This window comes from Sceloporus undulatus, chromosome 8 (assembly GCF_019175285.1).
Source record: "Sceloporus undulatus isolate JIND9_A2432 ecotype Alabama chromosome 8, SceUnd_v1.1, whole genome shotgun sequence".
In the NCBI taxonomy this organism is placed as follows: domain Eukaryota; kingdom Metazoa; phylum Chordata; class Lepidosauria; order Squamata; family Phrynosomatidae; genus Sceloporus; species Sceloporus undulatus.
This window is the reverse complement of record NC_056529.1, coordinates 31506152-31527447: the sequence shown is the minus strand read 5'-3', so window position 1 is coordinate 31527447 and position 21296 is coordinate 31506152. Positions and strand designations below refer to the sequence as shown.

Below are 21296 nucleotides of genomic sequence, written 5' to 3'. Positions count from 1 at the left end.
TTAAAACACCTTTTCTCAGAAAATGTTAAAGTACCCCAGATATCATGGCATTTTGTACACAGTGCTTAATATAGACTGAATTTAACAATTCTTTAAATGAATAAAAGGTCATTAATAAAAGGGAGAGTTTCCTCAGATTAGATCACTATATCTTCTTTTTATTTGAGGGTATAAATAAAGTTTCCCATTCCCTTCTACAATAAGTATTTGAATACATACGGTCAAATATAATTAAGCACAACACCAGCACGCACATTGTATAATTGCAACATGGGAAAGAAGGCACTTTTGGCGTTGGTACTGTAGCATTATCTATTACCACCCTTTTAAAGCATGCAGGCATGACCTGAAAGGTGTACAAGCATTGTCACTTGGCTACTTGCTAATGTGTGACAGTAGATAATTACATTGAGAAGAGTTGTACCTTCCTTAAATGCCACTTGCAGTGTCACTCAGTGGTCATAGCTATAAAGGCATCCGCCTGAGGACTGCCTTCTGCATTGGCAGTCAGTTACTTGGCCTCTTGGTGATCGAACTGGGCAGTTCAATTTTTCTGTGCTTGTCTTTTCCTAACTTTTTAATACCATCCAGGAGAATAGATCACCTTGCATAATAATAATAATGTAGTGTTTTGGATTGCTCAAAAAGTTACAACAGCCCTGTATCGTTGACTAGTATTGCTCCCATCCTACAGCTGTGAGGAGCTACACAGTGACTTGCCTGGGGCAACCAATTGAATTTACAATGAAGGTGAGCTTGGAATGGGCCTTACCCAACTTCCAGCTTGCTTTCTTATCCTCTTCATGCAAGGGGTGCTCTGGTGGAGGCTTGTAGGAGTGGGGATGCCAAGTGAAAGTTCATTCAGAAATTGCCATTTTTGCCTGCTTCCCCCCTCCCCAACACACACACACCTTGGATGCACTGGTGGGAACCTAGAGTGGCTTGTAATCTTCACAAAATGCAACGCTGACCTTAAGTTTGGCAGGACTTCCCAGAATTTAAGTAAGATGGAGTGCAGGTTCATTGCACCCCAGTGTTCAAACCAAGCATTGGGTTTTTGGCATGTAGACCCCGTGGGAAGTAATAAGTAAACATCTGAGTTTGTAACAAGTGTTGATCTCTAAACCAGCTGTTTTAAGAACAGTGGTCTCTCACATAATCCACTGTGTGAATGAAGCAATTTATTTTTGTCCAGACACCAAGACTGCCAGCTCCTGGATAGACATTTCCTTGTTGAGGTAACTCTCGTGCTGAGCTGCAGTTAGTCTTCCGCTCTTCAAGGCGTCTTCAATAGAGAACTTCTTCCCTGACTTTCTGTCATGGATGACGGAAGATTCACCGCTGGGCCCTTTGACTGTGGTCTCTTCCCAGTCACATTCTTGGTTCTTCAACTTGACATACAAGCTCCATTCAATAAGGCCAAACCTGTGGGCTTCTTCGGGAGACATCTCTTTCCCTGTGTCTGGATCAATGACCACGATGGAACGCCTCAAGTGATTCTCTCTCTGCTCTCTCTTGATGGCCACTGTCTGGAGACGGTTTTGAAGCTGTTCAATCTCACTATCTTTTTCTCGAGATAATCTTTTCAATTCTTCCAGCTCTTTCTCCAAAGCTTGGAAACGGGAGTCTAGACTCACACCACTTTCCACCTGCGACATGTTCTTTAAATCTCGGGCTTCTGCCATGGTGAGCTCAATCTCTGAATGCAGCCGCCTCATCTCCAGCAGCAGGTTCTGTTTCTCTAGATGAAGCTTGTGGTTTTCCTCCCTCAAAAAGTCCAGCTCCTTGGAAGACTTGGAGTTGTTGAACTCAACTTCAGATAACTTGGCCTCCAGTCTATTGATATCTGCGTCCATTTCCATCTTCCGCCGACTTTCCTCCTCCAGATTGTTCTTCAGTTTCTGAATCTCGTACTCACTGTCTCCTTTATCCACTTGGATGCTTTCTGAAAAGACCACTTTCTCCTTGACTTCCATCTTCTCTAGTGCTTGAAGTTTCTTTCTCAGGGCTTCTAACTCAGTCTGCAGGACTTGCCTCCGATGTTTTTCCTCCTCCAGCTCCAGCTTAAGGAGAGCATGCTCCTTTTCCTGCTGTGGGTCTTGCTGGAGGATTACCTTCTGCTTCACAGTTACTCTTTCCGTCGTCTCCTTCTCCTGCTGTTCCAGCTCACTCAGCCTGATCTTCAGCCTCTGTACCTCCAGCTCTGCCTCCCGGCGAGCCTGCCTCTCTTTCTCCAACTCATCTAGCTGACGCTCCAGCTCTGACCTCCTCCGCTGCAGCTTGCGCATCTCATTCCGAAGTGAGTCTATCTGCTGCAGCTCGTTCTCAATGCTCTGTGAGAAGGAGCTGATCTCAGCTTTTAAGGCAGGGTCTTGTTCTAATTTCACCACTTCCTGCTGTACCACCTTCTCCCTCACCTGCAAGAGTTCTTCTTCTTTCTCCCTGATCTTCTCCTCCTGGACCTTCTTCTCCCGCTCCAGGTCCATGTGCTTCTTGTGTTCTTCAGCCAGTTGAGCCCTCAGGGATTCCACCTCTTCTCTTGTGTGGGGGTCCTCCCGGTACTGCAGCACCTCCTGAACCACTTCCTTCATCTGGACCTGAGGTTTGGCTTCCTTCAGCATTTGGATGTCTTGCTTTAGCTGATAGATCTCCAGATCTGCTCTTTCAATGGCCCTGGTTCTATCCACAATCTCATCCCTGAGGCTCTGCAGCTCCAACTCTGTCTCTGGGTCAGTTTTGTACTTAATAACTTCTTTGATAACCTCTTGCACTTCCACCTGTGGTCCTCTATTCCTCAGAGCTGCCAACTCATTCTGGCAACTCTTCAGCTGCTCCTCTCCATCCCGGTATCTTCTCTCCTGTTCCACCAGCTCTAGGCGAAGGTTGGCCACTTCATTTTCAGCCTGGGGATCAGGACGAACAATCTCCCGGACTTTCTCCTGGACAATCACTTTGGCATTCTCTTCTTCCAGGGCCTGGATCTTCCTGAGTAGCTCAGCTTTCTCTCTCTCATTAGAGCGGCCTTTGGCTTTCTCTTCTTCATACAGACGCCGCAATTCACTCACCTCTCTTTCCGTTGCAAGGTCCTTCTCCACTTTCAGCACTTCCTTCACGGTGATCTTGCCCTCTGCCATCGCCCGCTCTTTCTCCAGACGCTTCAGTTTGGCTTGCAAGAAGCGAAGCTCTTCCTCTTGCTGTTGTCTCAAGGCACTCTCCCTCTGCTTGCTGTCCTGCAGACGCCGAAATTCACTCTCCAGCTGAGGGTCATTCTGCAGTTTCACTACTTCCTTTTCAGTCACCTTCTCTTGTTCCTTATTCTTCTCATCGGAAAGCGCAGCAACTTGGCGGCGCAAGAGAACCATCTCGTTCTGGCGGGCTCCTTCCTGCCTCTTGAGGTCCTCAAGGTTTTCTTTCAGCTTCAGGATTTCCTCTGCCTGGGCTTTATCCGGTTCAATTCGAAGGACCTCCTTGACTACATATTCCTGCGCACCTTCTCTCCTTTCATGCTCCAGAGTGCGCAGCTTGAGCTTCAGGGCCTCGAGTTCACTCTGCAGCCCCTGATTCTTGCGCTGCTCCTCTGCCAAGTTCTGCTGCATCTTGTGGAAGCTTTCGTCCAGCTGTGGGTCGGGCACTTTCTTTACAAGCTCATTTGTGACCAACACCTCCTGTGGCCTCTGGTTTTGAAGGACGAAGATATTGTCCTGAATGACTTTGATCTCCTCCTCCAGCTGCAGTCGGCGCTGACACTCATCCTCCAGCTCCTTCCTCAGCTTCCAGATTTCTTCTAGTGGCCTTTCAGACTTGCTGGTCTGAACAGACTCCTGAATCACCTGAACCTCGGGCTGCTGTCAACAAAGAGAGAGTCAGTGAGAGACCTGGCCTGCATCAGTGTCATTATAGGGGAAGGGTGAACAATTGGGAGTTAGTGGAAAACATTTGCCACCCCACGGAAACATCCCTGCCACAACTCCTGAAAACATTTTGCCCCTCAAACCATCCTGGATGATTTAGCTACATTTTTTGTCCTCTGTTGCGTGGATGCAGCATGTGATACACAATGTACATTGACACACAATTATAGGTGCTTTATTGCACATAGGAAATCATTTTGCACATGGAATTCCACTTCCATCAGCTAAATACATCCATTCTGTGATGTCTAAAAAGGTTACTCTGCAGGCATTATACTTGTGTATATTACACAGTGCGGTTTGGTTTGAGTTCTGGACTAGGATGGGGAGACCAAGATTCGAATCTTTGCTCAGTCATGGAAACCCATCTGGATGGCTTTGTGCAAATACTACTCTGAGCCTCAGGGGAAAGCAATTGCAAAACTCCTCCAAACAAATCTTGCCAAGAAGACCCTGTGATAAGTTCACCTTGGAGTCTATAGGTTAGAAACAACTTGAAGCCGCAGAGCAAGACCACAACTATGTCACCAACAGGATTCTGGCCAGTATCTGTAAAGTCTTAAAAGATGTCACACATCTTTGTTGTTTTGCTCAAACAGACTGACTAATATGGCTACTACCCATTTAGAATTTGCTGTAAAGCATCATTTCCAATGCTTACTTGTTTCAGGAGATTCTGGGCAAACTCCAAGTTCTGCAGCCTCTGCCTATTGACAGCATTCACTTCTGTGAATTTTGCAGCCAGGATGGCTTCCTATGAAAGAAAAATGGACATACATTCAGGAAAGGTAATAAAACGGGGGAACCTGCAGACAAGATGAAAAGCTGTTTTAGACCCCTCAGTAGACCAACTCACAATTGAATCATCAGTTTATATCTAAATTCAAAGGATCAAATTTCTCAACCACTTTTAGAAAGCGTGGTGAATGGGAAGCAGGCTTTACACCTAGCTAGCGCCGTACATCAACCACAGCGGCCCTGGATTATCCCCTGCTGCTGGCGATGGGATTCTGGAAAATGTCATCCAGAAAAGTAACTTTTCTAAGTTTAGGGAAGGGCAAGATATCAATGTAACACCTAAATAACAATGTTGCATGCCATCATCATCATCAAAGGTTGACTTCACAGAGTGGCGGTCTATTCAAAGTGAGGTTAAGTAATGCTGAAATCTTTCACAAGGTAGCTACTAACTCTCTCCAGCTACATACCTCTTCTTTCACTTTAGCGGCTGGAGACTGGAGTCTGGGTCTCTTGCTCATGAAGCCATTGCGGCCATTTTCCAGGTCAAGGATGGACCTCAGTTTTTCAGCCTCTAGCTCATAGTCCTGTAAGAGGGCAAAGAAGTCATGAAAGCAGCAGAGAACCAGCCATACCTACACAGAGTATGTTTCCGCAATATTTTTTATTCAACCCAACCACACAGGCTGCTGCTACCCTCCTCGCCATCCTTCTTACCTTTACTGCCTGCTGATACTGTTGTGCCTCAGCAGAGACTTTCTGGACCTCTTTTTCCTTGCTGGCAATTTCTCCCAGAAGGGACTGAAAAACAGGCCAAGCAGAGAAAAGTCAAAGGGCAAGAACTGGGTGGGAACACCTTCCTCTAGAACAGATTAGACTGGACCTCTTTATATAGAGCCACTGAGTGGTCTGTAGGGAAAGCGAACTGGCAGCTGGAGCCAAACTCAAAATTTGTGGGGTGAAGAGGATTGCATGATGCCCTGTGCTTTCTGAAATCTCTTTCAGACCTTCCCCATTTTCTTTTTGCTGCAGCACATTAATATAGCTCCTCTGGAAATGGTTGTGGTGGAAAGCACCAGGTTTAGCCACAGGGAGTGGAGCTGAGGACACCTGTTTAATACATCTGATGAAACAGACTCTAGCTCATGATGAGTTATGGCACCAAACCCATTCGTCTTTCAAGTTCCCTAGCTGCTGTTGTCTCCAACATCCATTCAATACAACAGTGTCATGGACTGTGAGAGTTTAATGTGCTCTCCTTGGTAAGGAGGCTCTACACAGAAGTAGACAACCATCTATCAGGGATGCGGTAAAAACTTATTTTCTACATCAACAAAGGGTATATATTAGACTGGGGCTGAAAAATGAGTTGCCCTTGAAATGCTGTTGGACTGCCACCTCCATCAACCTTCATCATGTTGGCTTCTACCACCTGGAGAACCATGCTTTGTCCAACCATAGACTAGAGTTTTGAGGTTTCTTCCAACCTAATGATTCTGCTTCATAATTACCCTTTGATTCTTCAACTTGGTTTCCACTTGACTGATGCTGTCAGTTTCTTGAGGCTCATAGTTGGGCACGTTATAAAGGAAATGGCTCAGGTTGTCATAGCCGCTGCGATAGTTGGAATAGGCTGATTTTGCTTTCTGGAGCATTTGAGATCTAGGGAGGGAGAGGGAAGAAGATCATCTTGTAACAGCTATTGTCACAGACATCACAAAATCACATTATAGTAACTATATGAGTTCCTCGGCATAAATGTGTTACACACTGGTGAAGAATTTCCATGAACTCAGATTTTTATAGCAAGAAATGCCATATCCAGTTGCTTCCTTTAATGCGGTTCCTGCCACAGGAATTTCATGGAGAGTCTTTTTGGAAGATTGGTTTGGATTCTGGAATTCTAAGGATTTGAGAAAGGTTCAAACTGGAGAACCACAACAATTAAATGTCAAGTCAAAGAACAATGGAAAAAACAATATCTATAATGTAGAGACAACGTATTATAAGCATAATGTCAATCTTTCTTTTTTAAAAAATATCAGCAAATCCTATTTCGTAGAAGGAGGTAATTGGTCACTCATGCTTTCCTCTCCATTTTTCTGCCAATGCTTTGCCTTTGCTCATCCTTCCTTTTCCCACTGGGCAAACACTGCTCTCTGCAGACCCTCACCTGTGGTCAATTTGCTTGCTGAGGTTGCCCAGCCGTTGGTTGAGCTTGTGGAGTTCGGTTTCTTGGCGCTCGATGTCTGGACAATGTTCCTGGAACTGGCTGGCCAGGGTACTAGAACACCTCTTGGCCTTCTGGAGATCCTGTTCTGTTTCATTCAGCAAGGATCGGTTGGCCTGCAGCTCAGAACCCAAAGCCTGGGCAAGAAGGAGAGGGAACAGTGTTTTGCCAAAGGTCCATCAGAGGAGCTATTTAGTGTTTAGGCCCCTTTATTTGAGGACACAACGGAGATTACAAAATTATATGCCCCACAATTAAAATACAGCCCTGAAACTGAACAACACCAAAAGCAAGAAAACATACTATAGAGCCTGTACCATAGGCTACATTTCGTAACTTTACAAATGCGTAGCTATGTTGCAGAAACACAATTGTCAAAATTAAATCAAAACAAAGTTATTACGGTTGTTTTAAACTCTTCCAAACTGATCTTACTGTTCTCAGAAATACGTCAGGATAGAAATATTTAACCGATAAACAGCTATTAATTTGTGGTGGTGTTTTTGGGAGTGCCATTGGTCATGGAAAGTGGAGCCCCTTATCCACCTTGGTGACCCCGCCATTGAGCACTAACCCTTCTCACATCTTTTTAAGTAGAATAGCTCTTTTTATTTCTTTGCCTTTCCCTATCTTTACTGGTATCATTAAATTAGTATTGATTTTAAAATCAAGCCTTGACTTTTCTGGGTCACCCCAATGCATTTTGCACCCTCCTGCAGGACAGTTTTGAGAGTGACCTCCACAAAGCAACTACTCACCTGTAACTCTTCTCTCTTGCGCTCCAGGGCTCTGATGTCCTCTGGAATGGTGTCTTCAATGGCCAGTTTGTTCTCATAGCCAGAAAGCAGGTCTCTGCCTTGCTGCAGGCTCTTTTCAAGGCGATTGGCAACATCAACTCTGCAAAAGACAGGCAGAAGCCACTTGTTAGATACGCATGCATATGGTCAGACTTGTCAGTGAAGTCCCTAAATCAGACATGGCAATTGAAGCACCTAGGATCTTGCATGTTGTGCACAAGCTGTCAATACACAAAAAATATAGAAACTCACATTGCTTTTGATGTTCAATGAAGAATGCAACTTCCTAAAAACCATGCCTTGTTATTGAAAAGACCTCATAGTTGCAAAGAGATGTTTGAAAACCCATTGGGCCATAATGCCTGTGAGAGTCCTTTGGCAACCAGAAGCCTGCATGGGGTGCTTCCATGCCTTTGGTAGTTCATGGCTACCAAAGGCATGGAAAAGTGCCAAAGTCCCAAAGTTCATGGCTACTTTGGCAGTTCATGGCTACCAAAACCTAGTTCATGGCTATCTTGTTTTCTGCTGCTCCAGAGATTAGAACATGATCCCATGGATTCAAATTGTAGACTTCAACCAACAATTAGAAGTTTGTATACTGTGACAGCTGTACAATTGTGGAATAGACTCCTTTGGGCAGGGGTAGACTCTTCTTCTTTGGAAGTCTTTAAGCAGAGGTTGGATAGGCATCTTTCAGAAATGTTTTAGTGGCATATTCCTGCATAGCAAGAGGTGGCCCTTGTGGTTCCTTCCAACTCTAAGACTGTACCATTCTATGTTGTCTGTGGCTTCTAGAAGCTGGTTTACAACATCTGGAGGGCTACAGGATGGGAATCAAATGAGCTCAGGATGAAGGTACAACAAAGGCATTAAAAACTCTTTTTAAAAGTCAGTTTTAAAAAGTTGCCTAGTGCTTAGTTTTAGATAGAGGTTTAAGCAAAAATATGCTTGTATTTTCAATCCCATTTTTGGTCCCTGCTCACCACTAGCACCCAATCTCTGAGAACATTTTAGAGACTGAATTCAGCCCCCAGACTGGAAGAGGTTCCTCAGCCTTGAAAGATAGACCACCAGCATCCTCCAAGGTCTCAGACAGGGGTTTTTCTCAACTCTACCTGAAGATGACTGGAACCAAACCCAGGACTTGCAGCATATACATTTTATGGTAACCACGTTTTATGGCCTGTTTCCAGATAGATAAGGAGAAGCCTGAAACAGGCACCTACTTTTCCTGAGCAGCACTGAGCAGCTGGACAACATGGTTGTATTTGTTGTTTGTTTCTTCCACTTTGCTTTTCATCAACGTGACGCTGCCCTTGTCGGGTGCCGACTCAATGAAGGCTTCGCACTCCTGGATCTTGTGTGCTTTCTCAGGTTCGATGCAACGGATCTCATTGGTGATGTTCTGCAAAGGGAGGGGGTCAATGGGAATGGGGAAAGATGCAGCAGTCGGTCAGTGAGCAAAGCATGTCACCCCTGCTGTCCATCTGGGGTGGGATCAGCTGGTGCTTGAGCCAGGATCCTCTTGGTGGACATGTTGGTTGGTGCCTCCATGGTTGGTGAGATCCTGCCTAGCCCTGCTAATCCCAGCATAGTTCCACCTCTTTCTAAGCATCCCATTGGTTGGCCAGTATCCAACCTGGGTATAAATGCCTAAACCCTTGTCTGAGCAACAGCAAAACTCAGGTCTTGTCCATGTGACTCTCTAATATTCTTCTAGCTCTTTTACCCAGCAGCCTGCATATACCTTCCTTGGATTCCTGTCTTAACTCCATGCCCTGCTTTCCCACCCATTTCTCAGCATCTTAGCTCCACACCTTCTTTGGTACTATTCTTAAATTTACCAGAGGAGGTTGGGAGTAATTCTGGCCCACGGAAAAACTCCTTTACCTTAAGGTCCTTTGACCGCTCCGCACTGTCTTGCACTGCCCGGCTTTGCTCTAGCGGAGGACGCAGGTTGGCTGTGATGGCCCTTTCTTGCTTGTCTAACTCAGTGTTCACTTTTTCCAATCCTGCCAGCAGTTGTCGCCCTTGTACGGAGGATGCATCTGGAGCAAAACATAACAAATGAATTAAAGCTCTATCTCAATTCCTGGTCAAAAACTAAACACCACCAGTTCCCAGCAGTCCTTTGTCAGAAAGGATCATATCGCCTTCGGTGGTGTACAAACCAAAGCTCGGAGAAGTTAATTTTGGATTATAAATCCTATAATCTCTTGGGCAACATGAACCATGGTCATGCTGTCTGAGGGATTATTGGAACCATAGCCCAAAAAATTAACTTTTGCCGAATGCTGACTGAAAGACACACTTTGCTTTTGTTTTTGGAGCTGTTGTCTTGCAAAAGTAACAAATCAGAGTTGGCACAGGCAGACTTAAACGCTCACCTTTACACACAAGCATTTAGTTCAAGTAAAAAATAGGCAGAGTTGAAGGTTGGCTGGGAAAGAAATCTCTTTTCTCCAAATTTTGGGTGTGAAATTCTGATGCTCTTGTCTTATCTCATCATCATCATCATCATCATCATCATCATCACAAGCAACTCTGATGTGACCTTGTTTAGTGGAAGGTATAGGTATGAAAAAGCACCAAGCCTGACTCTAAAATTCACAGGAACTGCATGAAAGATTTACAAGCGATAGACCAGCTTTTTGCCTGTTGCTACTTAAAAGACATTTCCTGCAACATCCATGCATCTCCTCTATGTTTTCTTTTTTGCCTTCTTCTCTAGCAACATGCAGAATTAATTAGGTTTATGAAAATATGAATCTACTTTCCAGTGGCTTAGGCCAGGATGCAGTCCAATATGGTCCATTGTGCCCGATGGTGCATAATTCTCTGTCAGCATCTCCCACCTAAGATCCTTCCAACTGGAAAGAGCACAGTGTCATGGACAGCCCTGGGCCTGACTTAGAGACACAGCCAGAAGACTCAGACCCTGAAGACATGGAGGAGGCTGAGACAGGGGCAGATCTGTGTCCCAGAAGAGACTCAGGAAGCTTCAGAGGGAGAAACGGACTCTATGGACTCTAGGCTGCAGGTGCTAGGACCTGTGGAGCGAAGGCAGGTCAAGGAGTCTAGAAGCCAAGAGGAGAGCTAATAGGTTTCAGCTGAGAGAAGCAGAGGCCTTTTAAGAGACCTCCGGCTGCAGAGGGTCTTTGCAGCCGATAACCAGTTTTGCAGCCTTGTTGTTCCTTGCTCTTGGATTCCTGACTCTGGTTATCTGACCCTTGGACTTGCCAGTTGTGACTATGCTCTTGCCTTTGCCCTTTGCTGTGACTGACTAACTGGTATTGTCCGACCTTTGGGCTGGACTCTGGACTATTCCTTGGTATACTCCCCTGCTGTGTTGCCCTCAGGAGAGGTAAGCAGGACACACAAACTGAATCTAGGACCTTCTGCAATGCAAAACCCAGGCCCTATGTGTGGTGTACTGGTTTGAGTGTTGGACTGTGACTCTGGAGACCAGAGTTCGAATCCCAGCTCAGCTATGCAAACCCACTGAATGACCTTTGGCTAGTCACTCTCTCAGCTTCAGAGGATGGCAATGGCAAACCCCCTCTGAAGAAACTTGCCAAGAAAACCCCATGATAGGGATGCTATAAATTGGGAAAGACCTGAAGGCACACAACAACAACAACAACAACAACAACAACAACAGGATCCGGGATCTTTCTCCAAATCAAACAGTTGTCATATTCTGACTCAGGTAAGAGATTCTCTGCACATAGTTTAATACTAAATAATGTCCATCTCCACACCCCTAGGAATAGACAAACTTTCTGCAGACGGATAAACACAGGAATGCATACACACATTTGCTAAAAAGTGACCTAATTCTACAGGACATAGAACTCTATTTCTAATGGTTACATAATTCTATTAATTTCTATGGGCCACAAAGTTCTGTTTTGAGGGGTCTCGAAATTTTAGTATGTTTCAAGACACCGTAGACACAGAATTAGAACTTTTTTTGCCATTTATGGGATCATATCCAATATGTCTTCCAGTTAAATTGTCACAAACTGACTCTTCCAAGATACACAATAAAAAGAGCTTTGGGGGGTCTCAGTTTGAAATGGATGCTATGCCTTCTGCAGGGACACCCACCTCCAATGCCGTCAGCCTTCAGCGTTTCGTATCTCTGCTGCAGAAGCTTCTTCGTGCCACCTATCTTCTGTTTTACGCTCTGGTGCTGGCCAGTAATGCTATGGGATGAAAAGATGGAGATGGTTATGCACCCCTGGGTTTAAAATGAATAGTGGAATACATCAGAGAGTGCTTTGTTTGAAGCGCTACAGAGGCTAGCAGGGCTTAAATCCAGTGCTAGACTAAATGAGAGTAGACCCATTGTATCAATGGGGCTACCACCATTCAGCTGTTGTTCCACTGGATTTACTTTAACTGGTCTACACTGGGATTAGCAGTTGGATTTAGGCCCAATATTGCTTTTGTCAATGCAGCCGAGGCTAGGAAGCACTTACTTATCAGAAAGGGTCAGCGATTCAGGATCCGTAGGGGGAATCATGAAGCAGACGCCTGGCGCATTGATCACATTTCCAGCACTGTCTGTTACCTCCCACTTGTCGCCATTATTCTTGTGCAATGTGTATGTTGCTCCGCGAGAGAGATGGCACTGAGTCAGGGAGAGTAAGCACACACATTTATAATGAATAATGAACAATAATAATAATTATTTATTTATTTTTATTTCCCACCTCTCCCTGAGGATCGAGGCGGGATGACAACCAATAAAATGCATACAAAGTACAAGTATAAAAACACAATAACAATGATACTTCGATTAAAATTAACAAAGGCCATCATACAATTGTAGCAGCGAGCATAGATCGCGGTTTCCTGATAATAGGAATGGAGCTTTGATATCATAATTGGGTAATTTATGTATTTATTGGACGTATATCTGGTCTTTTTTCTGAACATGGGCATCAATCATTGAAGAAAATAAGAATACGAGTAAAACACAAAACCAGATGGACTATTGACCCAAAATAAAAGTAAGAGCCCAATTTGTAAAACATAATTAAAAATCTTTAATAACAAGTCCCTGTGAAACCTATGGCAACTCTAAAGTGACGCTATCACAGGGTTTATGTGGCAGAGGGTTGACTAAATGGCTGTTGGGATTACTTCCAAATCTATCATTCTGTGATGAGCCTCCCATAGGTCCTTTACCATTCCAACTCCCTGATCAGGGCATAGCTTTCTAACCCACAGTGACAATGACATGTATGCGCCAGGCATCTCCCTGCTGCAAGTTCTTCTTACCTGATCACTTTCATAGTCACAGAGAGCTTCCACTGGGATGGGTTTGAGGGGGGTCTCCCGGCGGTACCTGAGAGGGAGGACTTGCTGGCTGCGCTTTTGCAGGGAGGTCACCACATCGTCATACTTGTCCAAGGCCTTCTCCTGGTCCTGGTCAGAGAGAAAGCAAAGATGTTGGTGCACCAGGGAAGGGATAGTCAGGACAGGCAACCAAGAACAGCTAAGATGGCAGAGAAGGACAGTTCCCTGTCCAGTGCCACAGAATAGAGATGAATGAACGTCAGCACTGCAAGATCTACTTGCGTTGTTGTCAAGTGGACGTTTGATTTACTTTTGGTTCCTAGAAAGGTCCTTTCTGGGACTAAAACATGTCAAAATGCACCCTAGATGGCATTTAGGAGCACCACCAAGGGCCACAAGAACAGCTTTGGTGGCCATCAATAGGCCACACTTTGCCCACCCCTGTTTTACCTGTACTCCCCAGATTCACCAAATGGAATCTGGTTCAAAGGACGGAATTAACGTATTCCAAGGCAAAGAATTTATTTCTAGTTCCAGAACGAATGGAATGCAAAAATCTGTTGCTGCTGAGACCTTATCATAGCTACCCATCAAAAGAGACATCCATTGTTTAGCTGGAACACTGACTTGGCTTGGCACAGAGCAGTTTTTGATATCTTACACTTACTCCCCCATCCGCTCTACCTCCTCCTGCATCCTGAAAAGGGGATTGTAAGGCAAGGATATAAATCATTGTTTTCTTGCCCACAAGGAGAAAAGTTTTCTCCCTGCTGAGTAAGATAATAGGGGTCTGGGGGGGCACCTTCCAATGATTTTCCAGATTTCAGGACTTTCACGTCCATTCTCCCCTGACCTCCTAGCAATGCTGTTGGCCGAATACTTGCCTCGAGCTCCTGCAACAAGGATTCAATTTGGTACCGGTCCTTGAAATCTGGGCTATACTTCTGGTCCAAGTCTGTGTCTACTTTCCTGAGGAGGTCTTGAGCATCTTTAGCATCCTTTTGGAACTGTGCAAAAAGAATTTAAACATTGAAAGATACAGCTGTGTTGGTCTGTGCAATCAGTATGTAGAGAGATCTTGTAGCACCTTTGAGACTCACTGAAAGAAAGGAGTTGGCAGCAGGAGCTTTCGTAGACTTAAGTCTACTTCCTCAGGTGCATTTGGTAAGTTGACTTTAGTCTACGAAAGCTCACGCTACCAACTCCTTTCTTTAGTCAATCGCAAAGGTGCTACAAGATCTCTCTTTAAAATTCAAGTGATTCTTATGACAGAATCATTACAATGCAGGGCAGGCTGATACATGTCGGAGGCAACGTCTGAGAAGCTCCATGCCAGCCTGCCCTATCCTCCAGCGCTTATTGAAACCGCAAGATTAGCAAACCCTAAACTGTAGTCACAAATCTCCTGCCAAGACACAAGTATCCCACAACATTGGTTTTCAACTGATGGGCGTGAAAAAAAAAGCCTCCCCATCTCAATTTTCTTCAAATCCCAGCTGCATTTGTGTCCCATCTCTATCCATTTGCAAGAGGCTCCTTTATCTTCCCAAATGGAAATGTGTATGCATTTTGCACACACCTTTTCTCCATTCAGCAGACATTCTTGTGGGTGGGTTTCAACTGTACGCATTTTAACCACTCGTTTTTTTAAAGTGTACATAAGGTTTATTTTACCCAAATAAGTCACTTGCTTGCTTGCTTGCGTATTCAATCATTTCTTTTTTTCACAAAAATAATGAAAAAGGAAAGGTGTGTTTAGTCTCACAATGAATCTCCAACTGTGTAAAATGGATACAGTATGTCCCATCCATCCTTGTTCTACTTTCGCACGCCTTCTTCAACTTTTCTTTACCCTTATTGCAACTGAGCAAGTCCTCCGTGTGGGGGTTACCTGGTGGTAGTCCTCCATGAACTTGAGATGGCTTTCCTCACAGATGAGCAAGTTGAGGTATTCTTTCCAGTCGGCATGGACTGCCTCAATGTGAGCCTACAAACAAGAGAAGAATGTTTTACCATTTTATATAAGGTTTAAGCACCGGAGGAACTCATGGCGGGGTTATCAACAAAAGGAGAGGGAGAATTATCTCATGTGCATGGCACAGTTGTCCTGAGATTAATCATAGAATCATAGAGTTGGAAGGGAGAACAAGGGCCATCCAGTCCAATCCCATTCTGCCATGCAGGAACTCTCAATCAAAGCATCCCCATTGATAGATGGCCATCCAGCCTTAAAGACCTCCAAGGAGGGAGACTCCACTACACTCCGATGAAGGAGTGCTTTCCACTGTCGAACAGCCCTTACTCTCAGTAAGGTCCTCCGAATGTTGAAGCAGAATCTCTTTTCCTGTAGCTTGCATCCATTGCTCCATTGGGTCCTGTTCTCTGGAGCAGCAGAAAACAAGCTTGCTCCCTCCTCAATAGGACATCCTTTCAAATACTTAAACAGGGCTATCATATCACCTCTTAACCTTCTCTTCTCCAGGCTAAACATCCCCAGCTCCCTAAGGCATTCCTCATAGGACTTTATGGTTTCCAGACCCTTCACCATTCTAGTCGCCCTCCTTTGGACACGCTCCGGTTTCTCAATGTCCTTTTTGAATTGTGGTATCACAAAGGTTGGTGACACGGCCGCTTCAGATGGAGCCTTTTCAAGGCAAACTCACCTCAATGGGGATCTTCCCCGGATGATTATCAGACAAGAGTTGGTTGCCATCTTCATGAAGTTTGTTGATGGCTGCCTCCTTCTCTTCTAGCTTCCGGTTTATGAAATTCTAAGGAAGATGAAGACAGAGCTATTAACGGTACACAAATCTTTACAAGCCACAAAACCATTAGATCAAGGTCTATTTCTTAGATCAATAACAGAATAAAAAGTATAAAACCAATATTGCAAGATAACAACACTCAACATGGGAACCCTTAAGCCAAAGAGACATTCGTTTCAAGGAATTCCACAGAATCCCTTGGAACAAATGTGTCGAGCAGAAGAGAGATACTGAATCTCAACAAATTCCTCCTTGGGTTTTCAATTTTATCTTCTCGACAGTATCAGTATAAAGCAAAACAAAATCATCTGTCGAATCTCAATGTGTACAGCACTGAAAGAATAACAAGGGTAAGTCCCATGCCCAAACAACTTGCAAAGTAAAACAATACAGTAGTTTGTAGCTACTTCAGGTTGTCTGAAAAACTTGGGCCCAGAAGTATTTTGGATTCCAGGTTTTTTCACATTTGCATATACATCTTGGAGATGGGATCTAATTCTCAGCATGGGATTCATGTATGTTTCAGATGCACCTTATATGCCTATGCATAATAGTTTTGTGCATGAAACAAAGTTTGTGTATATTGAACCAAGGTATTCTTCTGCAAGAGAACCACGGCTATAAGAGAACAGTTGTCTGCCCCAAGGACTTAACCTTCAAATATCTGATATGGGGAAATAACAGAGGAAAGGGAGGGCAGTGGGAGCTATGCCTCCTGTACTGTGTGGAGTGAAACCAGCTTTGGTGAGAGAGATGTACCTCGTATTGGCGCCGTCTGCTGGGGTGGTCAAGGTTGCGATCGCTCCAGTCGTACTGCATCCTGTCCTTCGCTTGCTGATCGAGCCAGTAGAGCTTGTTGGTGCAGCGCTGCATGTAATCTTGCAGCGAGTTCAGGTCCTGCTGCCTCTGTTGGGATCCTGACTATAAGCAGAAAGATGGGTTGGCCAAGCATCAGACCACCCTTCGAGTTGCAAAAGGCAATTCCAAAACCTACTAGTAAGGAGTCTCTTTCCCATATCTTTCTCCAGGTGTCACGATTTGAGACCACAGTGAATCTGGGACTGATAATATGGATCGGGGGAGAAAGAGGGAAGGAAAGAAGAATGGCAGCAAGAGAATGAGCTCATGCATCTCCTCCAGATCCTCATCCAAGGTAAGGAAGTGTTTGGGGAAACACTGGACCAGAAAAGAAGGTCCCTTATACTCACAGGCCATGATGGTCACATGTTTAACCATAAAAAACCCTAAGGATTAGATTCTTCAGACTTTCTCCTTCCCTTTGTGTTGATGGTTTCACTCTCACACACACTCATTTCACTACAAAATCCAACAGTGTCAAGGCTGACATCTTACACTCAACCTTATACTCTCCATCACCCAGGACCAAAAATGGTCTTAGACCAGGGTGAGCAACTGCACAAGGGTCAGAAGCCAATTCTGTGTCTCCAGATCCCCTGTGAGCTGCAACAGTGCTCCCAAACATCTCTATCTCCATCCATGTCCTTCTCAAAATGGTGGTCAGTAGTGATGTGGAACGCCATTTTGAGAAGGACTCTGATTAAAATAGAGGTATGGGGAAGGTGCTGGGGGATCAATGAGGTCTTTCTGTGTGGGGCTAGCAGGTCTTTGCCTATTTTGGGTGTTCTCGGCATAGTTTTCTGGAGAAAACACCTGAAAATCATGCCAAAAAAATAAAATTGTGGGTTTGGAGGCAGTGGGAGAAGGCTTTAAGGACCACAAATACTGAGTCGCATGCAGTCTATGGGCCACAAACTGTGTACCTCTGCCTTAGACAGATTCAAAACAGTTGTAAAACTGGCTCACTGCAATCCATGGCTTGCAAATCAGGAAGCAAAGTTAAGAATGGACCCTCCTTAGTCACGATCCTCAGAATTCCCGAGTCCCTTGGATCATGAGTACTGATGAAGGCATCCTCATGCAAGCTAAGGATCTTCTCACATTCCCTTCTGACTTTCTCAGGTATACCAAATTTAGAACCTTATCTTTATATGCTTAAGAAAAAAACTTACCAGCAATTTCTGGTATTTCACCTGGAGTCCACTCGTATATTCCTGGAAACCGATGGAGAAGAAGATTAGTCTTACAACTATTGAAAAGACGCTACACAGGGTGTTTGCACACTCTGTGAAGGAAACATAGCTGTAGCATGTTTTACGCCGATGCTTCCCATAGTAAATGCATACATTTAAAAGGACCCAAACCAGGATTCCCCAACCTGTACAAGGACTGTATAACCCACACTTTTCTTTATGGAGTTAGAGAATAGTAGCTTTCTCCATGCCTCCTCCTCCTCCTCCTCCTCATCATCATCATCATCATCATTTTCTTTTCTTATATCCTGCCTTTCTCCCAATATAAGGAACTCAAGGCAGCAAACAAGCATAAAACAATACAGTTTAAAAACAGTACAGTATTAAAATATTTAAATATAAAATTTGAAAAACAAAGAGTTAAAACAGTTATTAATTAAAATATAGCACATTAAAAAGACAAATTTATGGCGCACGACATTAAAAACCCAGCCCTTATCCGCTTAAAAGGCCTGACTGCACAAAAACGCCGGCGCCGGAAGGATAGTAGGGATGGCGCCATCCTGGCGCGACATCAAAGCATGGCATCAAAGCGTTTCAGTTCTTTTCCGGCAGAAGATGGTTGTAAAAGCGAGCCTTTTATCAAATGGATTTTTCCTGCTAGAAAAAAGGTGCACTTCTACAACCGTCTCCCACAACATCATGCGCTAAGGCACAGAGAAAGGCGCTACTCTCCAGTTCTGTTTCCACTCTGTTTTCTCATGTGATAAACTCTCAGAGGTCTATCATCTGATCCCAATCTAAGTTATCCAGGGATTAACCAATGCTTCCTCTCCCCACGCCAAGTATACTAGAGAATCATGAAATGGACCTACATCAGAGACTGGTGTTGATTTGTCTTCCTTACTGATGTGTGGTCCAATAGCCATCACCTCATTGTGAAAGATGTTGTGTTCCTCCACCTGACTGTTGACCGATGGCAAGTCAGTTCCAAAGCCTTTGCTGTTCAAGAGTTCCTGATGACAAAAGAAAACGTGAATGAGTGCTGTGTTTTCCACACTTTGGATAGCAATGCAAAGTAAGAAGGCAAGAACACAGAATGCCACCTTGTGCCAAGTCAGATTATTGATCCAGCTTGGGGTATCCACACCACACAATTACAGCAGTTTGATACCACTTCAATTGCCATGGTTCCATTCTACAAAATTCTGGGATTTGTGGTTTCGCATGCAATTCTCATTTACTCCAGACAGGGCTAGGACTTGGACTGTAAGGGTAACTAACTACTCGGGTGATGGGATTGTCTTGGAACTACAGCTTTAATTAAAGGGTAGGAATCTTGTGGCAAGTGCCAGTGTGGTGTAGCGGTTAGAGCGTTGGACTATGACTCTGGAGGCCAGGGTTCAAATCCCAGCTTGGACATGTAAACCCAGTGGGTGACTTTGGCAAACCACATTCTCTCAGCCTCAAGGGAAGGCCAGAGCAAACCACTCTGAACACATCTTGCCAAGAAAACCGAATGATAGGCTCACCTTTGGGTCACCATAAGTCGGAAACAACTTCAAGGCACACAGCACAAAGGCACTCCAGCCTTTGCCTTCATAGGAATGCTGAGAGTTGCAGTCCAGCAACATCTGGAGGACCACAAGAGTCCACATCTGCTTTAACTAAAGACTTTATCCCATCCAGAAAGCATGAGTGAAAGCGATTGCGTGAAAGGCTTTCTTGCTACATTGCGCTGATCCTTTCATGTCCCATCAGTGAAGTGGGATTGCATCAACAATGTTCTGATAATCCCAAATGACGGGAAACGAGGAGGCAATTCCACTTCATTCACAGGACAATTTTGCTTCATTCATGAGATCAATGTGATGTTCATTCCCTCATGCTTTCTGGATGGGATAATGTCCTGATAAGCACAATTTAGCGTGAAACCACTTCCCGCGTCTGCGCAAGAAGCACAAGACAGGGATGGGACAATGACATCCAGTCCCCCGTGTGATAAAGTCCTAACTATTTATAAAAGTAACTTCCCTAGCACTGGTTCCAGAACCACTCACTCTTCCCTCCCCCTTCAGCTTTCTCCATTTGCTCTTTTTCTCTTCCCTGAATCCAGGCATTTAAACACATGGCTACACGCATCCTGTGTTTCTGGCCCTGGAAGGTGCGTGCTGCCAAAATGCAAAGGCACATGGCGATGACGACAACATCCTTGCCCTGATCCTGCTAACAGGAGCGCAGCTTCTGCCAGGCGGCCCAAAGAGAACTGCAAAGCTGGCAGCCCTTCCATGCCGCAAAGTTGCTCATTAAGCTAAGCCTGCCCCGGCCAGCAGCCAAGGTGGCTTTGGGGGATTGGCAAGTGGAAGCTGACAAAGCAACTGGGAAAGTAGCAAAATCAATAGCAGAGAGAGACCCCAATGGTGCCTGTTTCCCTCTCTTCTGCTCCTCTGCATTTTGTGAGACCACTCTATTAACCCTGCAAGGGAGAGAGCTGTTATATTTTTGTTCCCAAAACCCTTTTTTCAGTGCTTTCTGGGCCAAATTGGCAGTGACTACTAGCATGGTAATGGGGATGTCTACCTAGCAGATGCTGGGGGAGCTTTTTTATTTTTGATGGGACCTCCGTATGGGAAGAGGCTTGACAGACACACAACTGTCAGAATTTGCAGTGACTGTATATAGTCCAATGCTCCTCCTTGAAAATAATAATAATAATAATAATAATAATAATAACAACAACAACAACACAGCGGGAAGAAATGTCTCTTCAAAAGTTAACTTTCTAGTTGCAAGGTTTGGAGAGATAAACCAAAAGATAAGAGATTGTGGGGCTGTTGTTTTTAAAGGGATATGTACAACCGCCATACCTGCTTCTCATCAATGACTGTGGACCAGTTGACTTGAGGTTCAATTTCTTGGGGGGTGAAATTGTAGATCTGGTCATGCTTCACACGCAGGTTGCCTACTCTCTCCTTTAGCTGCCGGATGCTGAGGAAAGCCAGAGAAACCACAGCTATTATTGGTTCATCTGAACACGAAACAAAGGGGTTTCCCACCACTCTTCCTCCCAGAACTGAAAAGCCTGGACTTCTGCCCCAAACTATGGCCGGTTACACACTGGCACTTGGGACGTCCACAGGGCGTCCCATTTTAAAAAAGGGGCGTCTCTTCTAGAGTCTAATACGGACTCTGTCCGTACAATATGGCGCCGGCCGTTCCACACGGCCGGCGCCATCTTTACGTATCGGACGCATAGCGTCTGAACGTGTTGTGGCACCTATGACGTCACGAATGCGCCAGCGGCGCCTCGCGACGTCATAGAGGTGCCGCAAGAAGGAGCTCCATTTTTGCTCCACGCGGGAGCCGCACGGTGTGGCTGCTATGGCTCCCGCATGGAGCAAGCGGCGGCAGCAGCAGACCGCCTCAAAGCGGCGGTCTATAACCCACCTCTGAGATGCATAAATTATTGGCATCAGGAGCTTTCGTAGACTTCAGAC

General features: G+C 44.9%; 2 protein-coding genes across 2 annotated transcripts in view; one reads left to right on the top strand and one right to left on the bottom strand.

Moving 5' to 3' along the window:
* The window catches only part of UBN1 (ubinuclein 1), a 26532-nt gene extending 20344 nt beyond the window's left edge, over positions 1-6188 (top strand). Inside the window, exon 18 of the transcript XR_006100520.1 lies at positions 4582-6188. The gene's annotated coding sequence lies outside the window, so the exon portion shown is untranslated. The remainder of the gene's footprint in view (positions 1-4581) is intronic.
* The window catches only part of PPL (periplakin), a 48528-nt gene continuing 27369 nt past the window's right edge, over positions 138-21296 (bottom strand). Inside the window, exons 4-22 of the mRNA XM_042437684.1 lie at positions 20667-20787; positions 18675-18815; positions 17779-17820; positions 16508-16669; positions 15647-15754; positions 14875-14970; positions 13868-13990; positions 12966-13112; positions 12161-12312; positions 11787-11884; positions 9567-9724; positions 8903-9081; positions 7638-7776; positions 6823-7016; positions 6161-6311; positions 5367-5450; positions 5120-5236; positions 4573-4665; positions 138-3845 (exon numbers count right to left, since the gene is read on the bottom strand). Of these exons, the coding sequence (XP_042293618.1) occupies positions 1182-3845; positions 4573-4665; positions 5120-5236; positions 5367-5450; positions 6161-6311; positions 6823-7016; positions 7638-7776; positions 8903-9081; positions 9567-9724; positions 11787-11884; positions 12161-12312; positions 12966-13112; positions 13868-13990; positions 14875-14970; positions 15647-15754; positions 16508-16669; positions 17779-17820; positions 18675-18815; positions 20667-20787 (4969 nt within the window). The 3' untranslated portion in view covers positions 138-1181. The remainder of the gene's footprint in view (positions 3846-4572; positions 4666-5119; positions 5237-5366; positions 5451-6160; positions 6312-6822; positions 7017-7637; positions 7777-8902; positions 9082-9566; positions 9725-11786; positions 11885-12160; positions 12313-12965; positions 13113-13867; positions 13991-14874; positions 14971-15646; positions 15755-16507; positions 16670-17778; positions 17821-18674; positions 18816-20666; positions 20788-21296) is intronic.